Source organism: Rhea americana, unplaced genomic scaffold, assembly GCF_003343005.1.
Source record: "Rhea americana isolate MKP2758 unplaced genomic scaffold, rheAme1 scaffold_438, whole genome shotgun sequence".
In the NCBI taxonomy this organism is placed as follows: domain Eukaryota; kingdom Metazoa; phylum Chordata; class Aves; order Rheiformes; family Rheidae; genus Rhea; species Rhea americana.
This window is the reverse complement of record NW_028186577.1, coordinates 221503-233135: the sequence shown is the minus strand read 5'-3', so window position 1 is coordinate 233135 and position 11633 is coordinate 221503. Positions and strand designations below refer to the sequence as shown.

Sequence of the window (11633 nt, the reverse complement as noted above, 5' to 3'; positions counted from 1 at the left end):
TACTTGCCCTGTTTACCTTCTTAAACTCAGAAATCATTTGATGCTAAAATAATTACATGTGTTCAGAGATATGCAGGGGCACAAAGAGTGCAAGGGTAGAGGGTAACTTAGAACTTCTGAARACAGCAGCTGTGGCAGTAACTCTGCCTTGGGGATGGCATGCTAGGGAAGAATGGATGGCACCATCAACTCTGTCATTTAGTGGTGGACTAAATCTTTTTTAAGACCTTCCCTCTGAATTTGCCACAACTGCATAGCATCTGCATCATCTCCTTTCCAAGGACTCTGCTTCATAAGCTACTTGTTGTATGAGCTAGTTGTTAAGGCTTCAGAGAGGTGTTAAAAAAAAAAAAAAAGTACTGGCAGAAGAGCTTGCTGCTAGTGCAGTAGTATGTGAGGTTTTCTTAAGGAAAGAAGAAATAAATATTCTCCTGAGCCACAGACTTTGATCTGGAAGCTGAGCATTACAGAGTCAGCTTAGGAGGCAACTGGAACTACATATACAGCTATTTTTAAACCAGCCACCACTCAAAGCCAGCTTCTCCATTTGGGAAAGGGGGGGTGGGGAGATTTTTTTATTGTTGTTGTTTCCCTCTTTGCAGGGGTCTTTGCAAGGACACTATTTCACCAAGCAGCCCCACCTTTACCAAGGATGAGGCTGGCATAAATCCTCGTGCCACTTAGCCACCCTTGGACCTGGGGAGAGGCGGGGGGTGAGTGTGGGTGGGCGGGTGGGTGTGCGTGCGCACATGCCTCACCATCAGCCTTGGCTCCATGCTCTGGCCACTGGGCTGCCTACCTTGCTGGTGGCTTGGCTGCAGCAGTGACAACCAGCCATTTCTCTCCGATGGTCAGTGACAATCAGCAGAGCCAGTGGCACGCACATGTGCAAATCTGCTGCAGGCTTTACTCAGGGGGGCAGCAAGGAGACATGAAACTCCCACTGCAAGCCGCRTAGCTAATGAGGAGAAGGCAACTCACATCTGACTGAGCTTGAATTGAGGCTGAATTGCTGGTGATGCCTGTAAGATCTTCAAGTCTGTTCCAGCCATCTTCAAAAGGCCTTAATCTAGTTAACAACAGAACAAAGCTATAATTAGCGCTGAAGATGCCACTTTTCTGATGCTCTGTTCAAAAGAACGCTGAGAGAATAGGACTTAATTACCCAGGTGCCGCCACAGCCAATCTTCTACCAGCCAGCAGTGAGCTTTTGTTATTTAGACTTGGAAAGATTTCAAGAGAGGAAATGGCAAGAAACGGCCAAACTCCCGCGCCAGTTTGATGCAAGCTCGCTGGGCTTTTCCCCGGCCCAAAGAGCTGCAGCCCTGCAACCTTCCCCCTGCTCGGGGCAACCTGGCTGCTGAGTTACAGGCCCATGTGCAGGAGGGACGGGCAAAGCGCTTGGTACTGCTTCCTTCGGCTCACAACGCTTCCTCAAGAATTGGCCTGCATGTCTGCGGGTTTGTAGGGCTTTATCTTTTCCCCCCAAACGTGGAAGAGTTTGTAGCTTTTGAGATAACTGCAGATGAGTTGCAGCAGTTAGTTATATCTCCAGCAACAGGCCTAGGGTAGTCTTAAAACATCATCAAAAGGACGGGAAGTAGGACTGTCACCTTGCTGTCACTGCCCAGAAGGTGTTTTTTTTTTTTTTTTTTTTTTTTTTTTTCTTTTTTTCTTTAAACCATCATCACAGTGTTAGGCGTCATGGTGCTGTACTGGGCCACGGAGTAATCCCTGGCCGAGCATCCAGCCCCTAGGCTGGGATGGTGCCGCACTCAGCCATGCTGTTCTATCCCGTATGCGAAACCCTCTGAGGTGCTACAAGACCTTTTGATGGTCCAACTGGATAAAAGAACCTTGTTTTAAATGTCCCAGTTTCTTTATTAACCTGAGTATAACAAATGTAACATGTACACAGTATAAAAATGAACGTAGAGCATGACAGAGGTACAACACAGATACATGACCTATACAAGGACCAGTTCATTGAATAATAATAATAATAATATATTGTTTCATTGCTTGGAAAAAGCAAGTTTTGATTGTAAAAATTGTGTCCTGTTCCACTAAAATTATACAAATTACATTCAATACTGAAAAGTGACTTGACAGAGCAGGACCAGGGCATGGTCTGGCCTCTTAGTGTTACCTCAGCCCAGGACTGTACAAAATGAATCCAGAAGCTTCTCTGGGATGCATTGTAATACCTTAACAATTAAATTCAGAAGTACAAATTTGTGTGAGTTGGGGAGGGTACCCATCGGTTTCAAAAGCATGTGAAACATGCGCTTTCAGTAAAACCAACAGACTTCAGCAACATGCAGATGGCACTGCTTGGCACGGCTCTACGCAGGCTCCGAGTTGATGGGCGGCAGGTTTTGGTGCTTAAAGTACTGCACAACTTGCTGGGGCAGCTCTGCCAGCACAGCTTTGGCCAGCGTTTCCTTGGGGGCCTGTAGGCAACAAGAAACACAAGCATGAGACTGGCTGTAAGGGACAGATCGAGGGCTCAGTACTGTTTAAGGAAGGCCACCTTAGGTGCCTGGAGAAGAAGAGTGGGGTGAACATCAATGGCCCTTCCCCAGTACTCCCCCAGCTCCAAACTTTGGCATGTCACATATTCCCAAGAGTCTGTACTGGACGACATCATGAACAGTATCTAGCCACCTTGACACACACACACACACACACACAATTTCCTGCACCTGGGTATTACACTTTCCTCTTGGGCAATAATTTCCTGGTGGATAAGGAATAAAATAGCTGTAGGGTAGAAAAATGAGGTAGTGAGGAACAGTAAGTGAACTGGAAATACTCCAATTTGTTGCAAAAAAAGAAAAGGAAAGATAAGCACAATTTGATTTTCTGCATCCTTCTGCCAGCTCACAGTATAGCCCAAGCCAACCCCCAGGCCAGCGCTGACTCCCGTCCGACTGAGAACAGCAGAGGACTGCAGCTGAACTCTGCTTTTGTTTTTCTCTCATTAACCTTCCTCCTACATGAAACGCCAAGGTCAGACCCTGGGCAGCTGGAATTCAGCCTGGAGGGTGGGGGGAATACGTGCAGGGACAGCGCAGGCAGTACACGAGTTTGCACAGCTGCAACTGGCYGCGGGCGCTGGCCCGGGACCAGCTCATTGCTCGCCTCCCAGGGCAAATCGGCATGAAACCCYCTGTGAGTGGCAAGTCACTGCCCCGCGCGTTGAACTGCGGCAGCTCCTGGTTGAACACCGGCATGGCTCCGGTGTAATTTAGATGTGCAGACCCGGCATAAGCTGGGCAACATTGGTTGGGGGAGGGGGGGAGGTGCAAGTCCACCCAGAAGATGGTGAACTCTCTACTTTCTGCCCCGGCTGCTTCTAAAGTAGCTGCTCCCAAACCTTTCAGCATCTCCTGGGGCTGCTGCCACTTCTAAGATCATTTCCAGGCTTGTGACCACATTTCTGGCCCAAACTCCCTCCTCAGGGATTTCCACCAGGCCCCAGGAGCTCCTGGCTGGGTCAGGGCTGCCAGCAAGGCAGGTGCTGCTCGAAGGCCAGAACCAAAGCCAGGTGCTGCTTCGCCTCGCTATGGCATTGCAGGATGGCTCACCCAACGATGRGACTAATGCCACAGCCCCGTGGGGGGGCCCCCGCTTGCAGCCCGGCAGCAGCCTGGACACAAGGGTGCAACCCTCAGGGCTGTCACGGGCTGGAGACGCGTCCAACAGGCCCGTGAGCTGCCCACACTCACGTTGCGGAAATCCCGGAAGGGCACGAACTGCACGATGTCGCGGGCAGCTTCCTCGCCGGTGTACGAGCGCAGCACGCGGTTGTCCCCGTCCAGGAACTCCATGGCAGCAAAGTCCGCGTTGCCCACCCCTACAATGATGATGGACATGGGCAGCTTRGATGCCTGCACCACGGCGTGTCTCGTCTCGTCCATGTCGCTGATGACCCCGTCTGTGATGATGAGGAGGATGAAGTATTGCTGCAGAGATGAGAGCAGAGGGGAGGAAGCAAGGCAGAACTGTAACATCTGCTGATTTTGTGCCAGAGGCAGGGGCAGGGGCAGATCACCAATATTTACTATACTTAACGATGGAAAGAAAACAACCTCTGCAAACCTCTGTGTCACAACCCAGAGGAGTCTGAGGCCGTGATGCAAGTTCACTCGGGACCTGAAATCCTTCCGCTGCCCGTGCGCAGTGGCCTGGGGCCGCCCTCGTGCCCCCGCATGCGGGCATGCAACCCACAGCCAAGAAAACCTCGTGCCGTGCTGAAYGCCCAGATCCCCCTGGGCTTTGCACAAAACCAGGAGTCCTGGAGGAATTTGCCGGTGGGGGGATAAGGCACCGGAGTGGGGGCAAAGACAACACAACGGAAAGCAGAAGCAAGCTCTGCTGCGAKTTCGCAGGCTAAATGACACGGGACGGGTCCTGCGGCCCTGGAGGAGGCGTCGCTGGGACCAGACAGACAGATCTGCTGAACTCATTTCAGCAAGCCTGCAACATGGGGACACCAGAAAAGACCAGCTCGTCCATCTCCTCCACCCCAGGGGAATGCAAGGCTTCAATTTTGGCACATTAAGCATCCTCTGTGCGCTGGAGAAATGACGAAAAATAAGCACTTACTTAAGAGCATTAAAGCTCTTTGTTTCTCTTCTCATTCTTTCCATTTCCTCACAAAACCACTAGCTCAGAAATCCTGGAAGCAGCAAGAGAAGGAATACAGCCCAAAGCCCATTTTCTTGGGGTTTTGGGGGTTCTTTTTGTTTGTTTGTTTTGTTTTCCTCCAGCCCACATCTTGTCTCCTGAAATCTTCCTGTGTTTTCTTCCTTCCACCCTCCCCAGTGTTAAAGTCCAAGTACAGATTAGGCTTGTTCATGGTTAAATAAGACACAAGGCTTCCCAAGGACATAAAAATAACGGCAGCAAGCACGTATCAAACGTGCCTGGGAGGGAAACGGCCCCGAGGCAGAGCTGCGTTTCAAGCGCAGCGCTCAAGTCTCCCGGATTCRGAAAGACTTCGGTCTTTCCATGTCTGAGGATGCTTTTCCAAAGCCGGGGCAGAGAGCCAGCTCCCTTCCTAAATCCAACTGCTCTGCGAGTGTTAGCCCTGCTGGCTAAGCATCGTCTGATATTTAGGGCTTTCTTAAAGCCGAACCTTTCAGAGTGAATATTTGAGTGATGGGAGATGTTAGTCTGAGTGACGGGTGTGAAGAGCAGGACTCAGGAGCTGGAGAACCAAGGGTAAAAAAAWAAAGAAGCCTCTCTCATTTTTCCATCCCTGCCTTCCCTCGTACACTCTCCCCCCTCCTCTTTTCYCCCCGCAAAGCAGAGTTGGTTTCTGAAATCGTTTTTGTTTGGTGCGGGCCAAAGCAGCCGTGCTATACGACCACGCAGATCCAGAGCCTCAGCCCCCCGCCCCGAAACGCTCCAAATCGCCCGCAACCCGCAGAAAGCTGCCAGGCTGCTCGTGCTAACAGGGCCCCYGTTTGCCCTGAGCTTTCTGCTTAGAAGGGAAACACGTCCCGAGAAGCATCGGCTGGAACAGGGGGATTTTGAAACATAGACACACACGGTCTGCCTAGAAAAAAAGAAAAACATTTTCTAGAGGGAGATTCATAGAGGAATGAAGGGTCTAGTTTCCAGAGTTAGCATCAATAATAATTTCTGGTATTAAGCTTTGTTCTTTTTCCCCCTCTCGGCTTACTAAACTCCTGGAGAAGATCTCCTGTGTGCTCTGCATGTTTTTACACCAGTGGCTGGTACTGGGCATTACTGGAAACAGAACTGACTYGGGCCTGACCCCCATCTAGGGCTCTCTACAAGAGGAAGAGTAAAACCTCGAGAAGAGCAGRCAGCAAGCAAAATTTTAAGCTGATTCCACCCTTTCTCTCAGTATTTGGAAAAAAAAATGCAGTGCAAAATCTGCCTCTGTGCAAAGAGAAGGAAACACAAAATCCCATCTCTTCCTGCTCCTCCTCTCTGCAAAATCTCTGATGGGATCAGGGAAGAGCTCAAGCGCCATCTGCAACACGTGCATCTGCCCTCAGACCCATGCAGCTATACTGCTCTCAGTGTCCCACGCACCCACGCAAGCACTTGGCAGAGCAGTTACTGCCAGTTTTCACAAGCAAGACAAAGTCCACTTAAAACACCATTAATGGGGATGCTTCTTCCTTTTTTCCCGGGAGCAGAAGCCTGCAAGACCCAGTCCTCACGCCATGCTTGCTATGCAGCCCCAGCAAGGAGCCAGGGCTGCAGTTTCTGCCAGGCATTTCATAAGCTGAGCATGCAATTCCCAAAAGAAAAAGAACAGGAATTAAGCCCAGCTGGAAAGACCAGGCCTGAACTCCGCAGGGACTACAAACATGCGCCAGCCAAGGCAGATGCTGAACATCTAGGGTTCTTCAAAGAGGTGTTGAGGCTGCAGCACAAATCTTCTTAAGAGCCCAGTCCCGTAAGAATCCAGTTCTGCGGGTTAAGACACAAGTCAGCTCAGATGTAAAGACTCCAGCGGTCTCACGTGCATYGCTGCGGCTCTGATTTGCAAGGCAATTTTTGAGGCAGCAGTAAAGGCCACGCAAGGGTAACGCATGGGTGCAGGCAACCTGCTTCTGGTTGACCACCYGCTCTTCCCAGGGAACTCGCAACACTAACAAACGCCAGAGCCCCTGCACTCTGCGTCCAGCCCACGCGGGGCCGTGGGCAGGGGACGCTTCTGCCCGCAGCAGTGACGGAGGCAGCCTGCTCATCCCTCCAAGAGGACGCTGCCTCGGAGGCAGCTCAGCGCCCCTCTGTCCTCCCTCGGACCCTTCATCCGACGGCAGGTCTGTMGCGCCGGCATGCCGGTGCCAACCGAACGCCGTGCCAACCTGAGCCCCTCTTCAGCTGATCCTGCTCAGAGCGCGGCGCCGTGGCCTCGCTGCAGCAGGCTAAGTTTTGGGGGCTAGCAACAGCAAGAGAAATCAAAGCCRGACTAAAGAAACAGCTCTCTGGAGAGAGAGGGGGAGGAGATGCATCTGAACGAGGCTGTGGAGATGGGCAGATATCAAACGGCCTTGTTGCAGCTGTACTGGCCCTCATTTATTTCCTGAGCAGTTTATTCAACGCTGCCGTCTCCTGCCGAAAGCAAGCGGGAAGGGCCGAGCTCTGATTACAACCGTGCTTTAAAAATCCAGATTTTTAATGATATCAAGCCACTAATGGCACTGCAGTGGGACACAGGTTCAGCCAGAGAGAAGGAGGGGGACACTGGGCAAACAACTAGATGGTGAAAGCTGCAGCCTGAAAACCTGCCCGCACCCGGAGCGCGGACGGCGGCGGGCACAAGGACGCGAGTCGCAGCCCTCTCCAGCGCTTCCTCAGATAAATAAGTCCACCCAGGCTGCGCATAGTGTCGGGCTCGCAGGTTGCCAGGTAAAATACCAGAGCTGGAAAAAAATATATATATTTTCTCTGCATGCAATGCAGAGCTTGTTACCCTGTTGTACAAAACCCATGTGCTCAGCTGGGACCGACCGGGTCGGAGATCGTTCTTCATGTCCAGCCACACACAAACCTGCTGTCTGAGCGGGCAGCGCCGTTTGCCGTTTCTCCTCGTTTTGTCATTAAAAGGGCTGATCTCTGAATTCAACACAAGCTTTGGGGGATGATTACTGAGTATCTGTTAACAAAATCAGCAGTTGGACTCGGAGGCATAAGCAAGACTTCAAGGGATTAGGTGGCATTAAACGACACGCAGCAAGAAAAGGGGAGGTTTGGAAAGCAGAGATCCTGCTAGAAAGGTGTGTTTTAATCCCACTAATTTTATTAATCCTTGCCTGAGTGTCAAGTCAGATGCCCGTAATCTCTCTCGCTCCTCTCATCCCCGACACACACACGTTTCCGTGCTTCCATCCCCTGAGAGCTGGCGGCTCCTTTGTTTGTGATCCACGTTGCCATGGAAAAAGTACAGGGGTTTGGGAGTTGATTTGAAATGTTAGGGAAAAGCACCTCTGCCACACAGGAGCTTAACGAGACCAGGAGGAAAAGGAGGGCTCGGATCCAGCAAACGCAGCCGGGAGCGCGCTGCAGGTTCACCCCCAGAGCGGGGCAGCGAGCACGATCCCGGGGAAGGCACCAGGCAAGAGCAGCACCCGCATTTGTGTTTTCTGCAGTTCTGCCAAGTCTCCCAGGCAGCTTCTCGGCACGCCACCATCCCAGTTGTCTACCCGGGGCACCTCTGCTGCTCTCTGTAGAGGTGGCACAGGAAAATCCAGCTCAGATGAGCACAGAAGGTGCCTCTGTGAAGACCTGCTTGGCCAGGCAGCCAAGATCTGGGCAGCTAGATGGGCAACAACGTCCAGGTAATGAAGCCCATTATAAAGCCAAAGCTGCTAATCGTGTACAAGTGACTTTTGGAAAGGTCTGGTGGTGTGCACAGAAAGATTCCCCCATAATATGTTACGAGCACCATCGCCTCAGCCCTCCCCAGCTGGGACTAGAAGTCCGCCCTTCTCTTTGCTCTTCAGCTATGTAGCTTCTGCACCTCACATGAATGGGGTTTCCTTTCGAGCAACTCCCGTGCTCTGTAGGAGCAGCAGCAAAAGTAACCACAGCCACTTCTGCCTGGCTTACACCTTAAATCTCCCCTACCAGCAAAACTCATCCATTGCAACCACATGTTTCCAAGGGTCAACAGACAAAGATCCAGTGCAGACACATCAATTTTAACCAGTGATTTCCCATGCAGTCAAAAAGCATCTGCAGAGCAGCTGAAGGCAGCCTCAGGGAGAGTCAAGGCTGGAGAAACAGCCTCCCAAGTGGTTTTTCAAGACATGACGGTGCAGTGGAGACAGGACTAAGCAAGGATGCTCTGTCCACAGGTCAGAAATGCAAGCCCAAGTTGCACGTTTCTCTCCATGCTTAGAATGCGGAGTCCAGTTCCACCTGCACAGTTGCTCTGAACCTCTTAAACCTCCCGACCTATCAACAGATCCACGCCAGAACTGTTTACTAGCCATTTTTTTCAGCTGGCTGATGGTGCCCTCCAATGTGCTTACAAAGCAAACAAAAACAACCATTGCTGGTTTCATGCCTAAAAATAAAACAGGCCTTTCTCCCTGAAAAGAGGCTGCTGTCATCTTTCCAGCCAGTGGCTCTTTGTCATGAGGCTATAATTAAAGACGACATTGTTGAGGGTGGTTTTGCTGTATGTGTTTAAGATTGGATCAAAGAGGAGAAGGCCACAGGGGAGTGAAAATCCTTATCAATAATTCTTTGTGCTTCCAAAAAAGAAAGAGCCAATTCAGACTTGCCTATGATGGAACTATTACTTTAGTACATATTATTTAAAATCTCCCTTGATTAAACTATTAGTGCCAACAGAGGGGTGCAATTTGCATATGATTAGTGTCGCTGTTCAAGCCGCCTGTGGGCTTCTCTCCCCCCCAAATCTCAATTTCTGACATGGAAAGAGAAAATTAAAAATAAGGAGTGATCTAGATTTACACTGAATTAAACCAAATTCAGACTTTCCTACATAAGATAAGTGCATAACCACAGCAGGCACTGAAGACTGGCAGCAAGGAGCTTTTCTAAGTAGAGGGAGATGGAGCAGGAAGTGCTGAAAGACATTAAGATCAAGGAGGGGATGGCAGGAAGCATTAAGACTCTCTTGAAAAGGCAGCATCTGAAGCAGCTTATTTTAATTAAGAAGTTGAACCAAAAAAGAGAAGAAAAAGGCAGCATCTCCATGTGCCCACAACTGGGAAAAGATGAGCACATAGGGCAAGGCAAGAAATGGGTCGATCCCCTTGGAGAGAGGACTGTGTGGTTTCAGGTGCAACCAGCTCTGCTCCAACTATGAACCACAACAGCTTTTACATTAGCTGCTCACCCCAAATCAGCTCCTGCCACCCATGTGCTTATGCCCAAACTGAGCTGGTTTTGGCCAGCAAAGCACAGAAAGCCATTTCCTGCTTTCTGTAAGGAGTGGAGTTACACCTTTTGGCTTCCTTGGACTGACAGCTCCTTCTGCTCCTGAGGGCAGACAAGCCAGTTTGCTACAAAAGCTTTGAAACTGGACCCCAGCACTAATGTGAAAACAAGAGGTAGAAGAAGAGCAGTGAGCCATCGTTTCAGACAGACGGAAAAACTGTGAGACGCTGGAAATGAAGAACAGTATCACTACTCTAGGAAAATAGGAAGGGTGGAGCCTTCAAGCAACGCTGCTTCACTCCCACAGGTCACTTGTGCCAACTAAGGCAACCTCGGATACACTGGAGTAACCTGGCTCCGAGCTCTCACTGCAATCCTGCACCCTCCAGGCAAGAGAGCTGGTGTAAAAAGGCAGCTAAACAGCAGGTAGATCCACGACAACCCCCTCCTCCAAGCTGCAATTCCTGCCACAGGTCAGAGGGCTCCGTTTGGCAAATGGATACGACTGTGGATGCCATCAGGAACAACCTTTACACATGTTGCTGCCCGCACACGTTTGTTCACGCAGGGCGCACAGAGTCTCAGGAGAATCTGTTTCTCCAGCTCCCTCTCCAGCGACTCCATATCCAAGCCGGTGCAACAAGCTCTTCGGGTCCTGTCCCCGCATCAGCCCAGATGAGCTCCTTCTTACAGTCTTAAGATGCTCTTCACACCATGAAGGAGGCCTCTTAATTACTAGTGGCATGGCTGGACTCATGGCTGCAGCTCCCCAGCACCTTCTGTCACGTGGATCCAAAAACATCAGCAGCTGTACCATCCAGCTAATTCGTTTTTCTTAAAATCACACCATCTTTCTCCTCTTGCTCCAACATCACCCTCCAAGAAATGTGCAGGCACAGTCTGTTTTTCACACAAGATGCACATGCCCTGGTGCAATGGAGCGCAGTTGTAGGGGGCCTCTGTGCTAACAACCACCTTTTTGACATATGGATGTAAACAGTCTGATGGACTAATTAACCGTGACTTCAAGGACTGCTGAGCAGCTGGAAGTGGACACTCAGGAACCCAAATTCTGGCTCCGAATCCATTGTTTGTCTAAGTAGCGTGAAAAGCAATGATAAAATAGAGCCGTATGATGGTTTTCTGACTTTTATATTCAAGAAGGAAAACCAAAAAGGTCTTCTCTAAGCAAAATGTCCAAGTTCAATCATCAGCCACATCACAGATGTTATGCTGGAAGCCACCGCGCACCTCAGGCAAGTAGTGTGGTCGTGCTGCAAGAGGATTGTACTGCTCAGGACAATTTTCTTGATAAGGAAAAAAAGGGGGTTGCTCCCTCATTTTTCAAGGCTGGAAGTATACCACCAAGTCCCTCTAGGAGGATCTCTTCAGATATCTTCACTGAGGAAGGGGAGATACTTTAACCAAGATGATCTTCCTCTAACTGTTTGTTGCGTGTTGAAGAGAAAGAAGCCAAAGGTTTAATAACACTTGAAGAACCTCTTTCCAGTTGGTCAAGTTTCCTATTCTTATTACAGTAGAATTATCACCATCCGAGTTCCCTCATGTTCCCCAGGACAGTCAAATTAATCCTGCACCACACAGAAGCAGGAGACTATTTTGAAAGCAACAAGACCACACTCTTGAGGACTATCATTCCTCCTTTTGCAAGAATATAATGTACTGCAAGAACTCCATTGTGCATTCTGTGAAAAAACATCACTTCCTTT

General features: G+C 50.0%; 1 protein-coding gene across 1 annotated transcript in view; it reads right to left on the bottom strand.

The window, feature by feature from the left end:
• Nucleotides 1-1857: 1857 nt before the first annotated feature.
• CPNE2 (copine 2) overlaps nt 1858-11633 on the bottom strand; it is an 89507-nt gene continuing 79731 nt past the window's right edge. Inside the window, exons 15-16 of the mRNA XM_085315729.1 lie at nt 3732-3968; nt 1858-2453 (exon numbers count right to left, since the gene is read on the bottom strand). Coding sequence (XP_085171855.1) covers nt 2346-2453; nt 3732-3968 — 345 coding nt within the window. The 3' untranslated portion in view covers nt 1858-2345. The remainder of the gene's footprint in view (nt 2454-3731; nt 3969-11633) is intronic.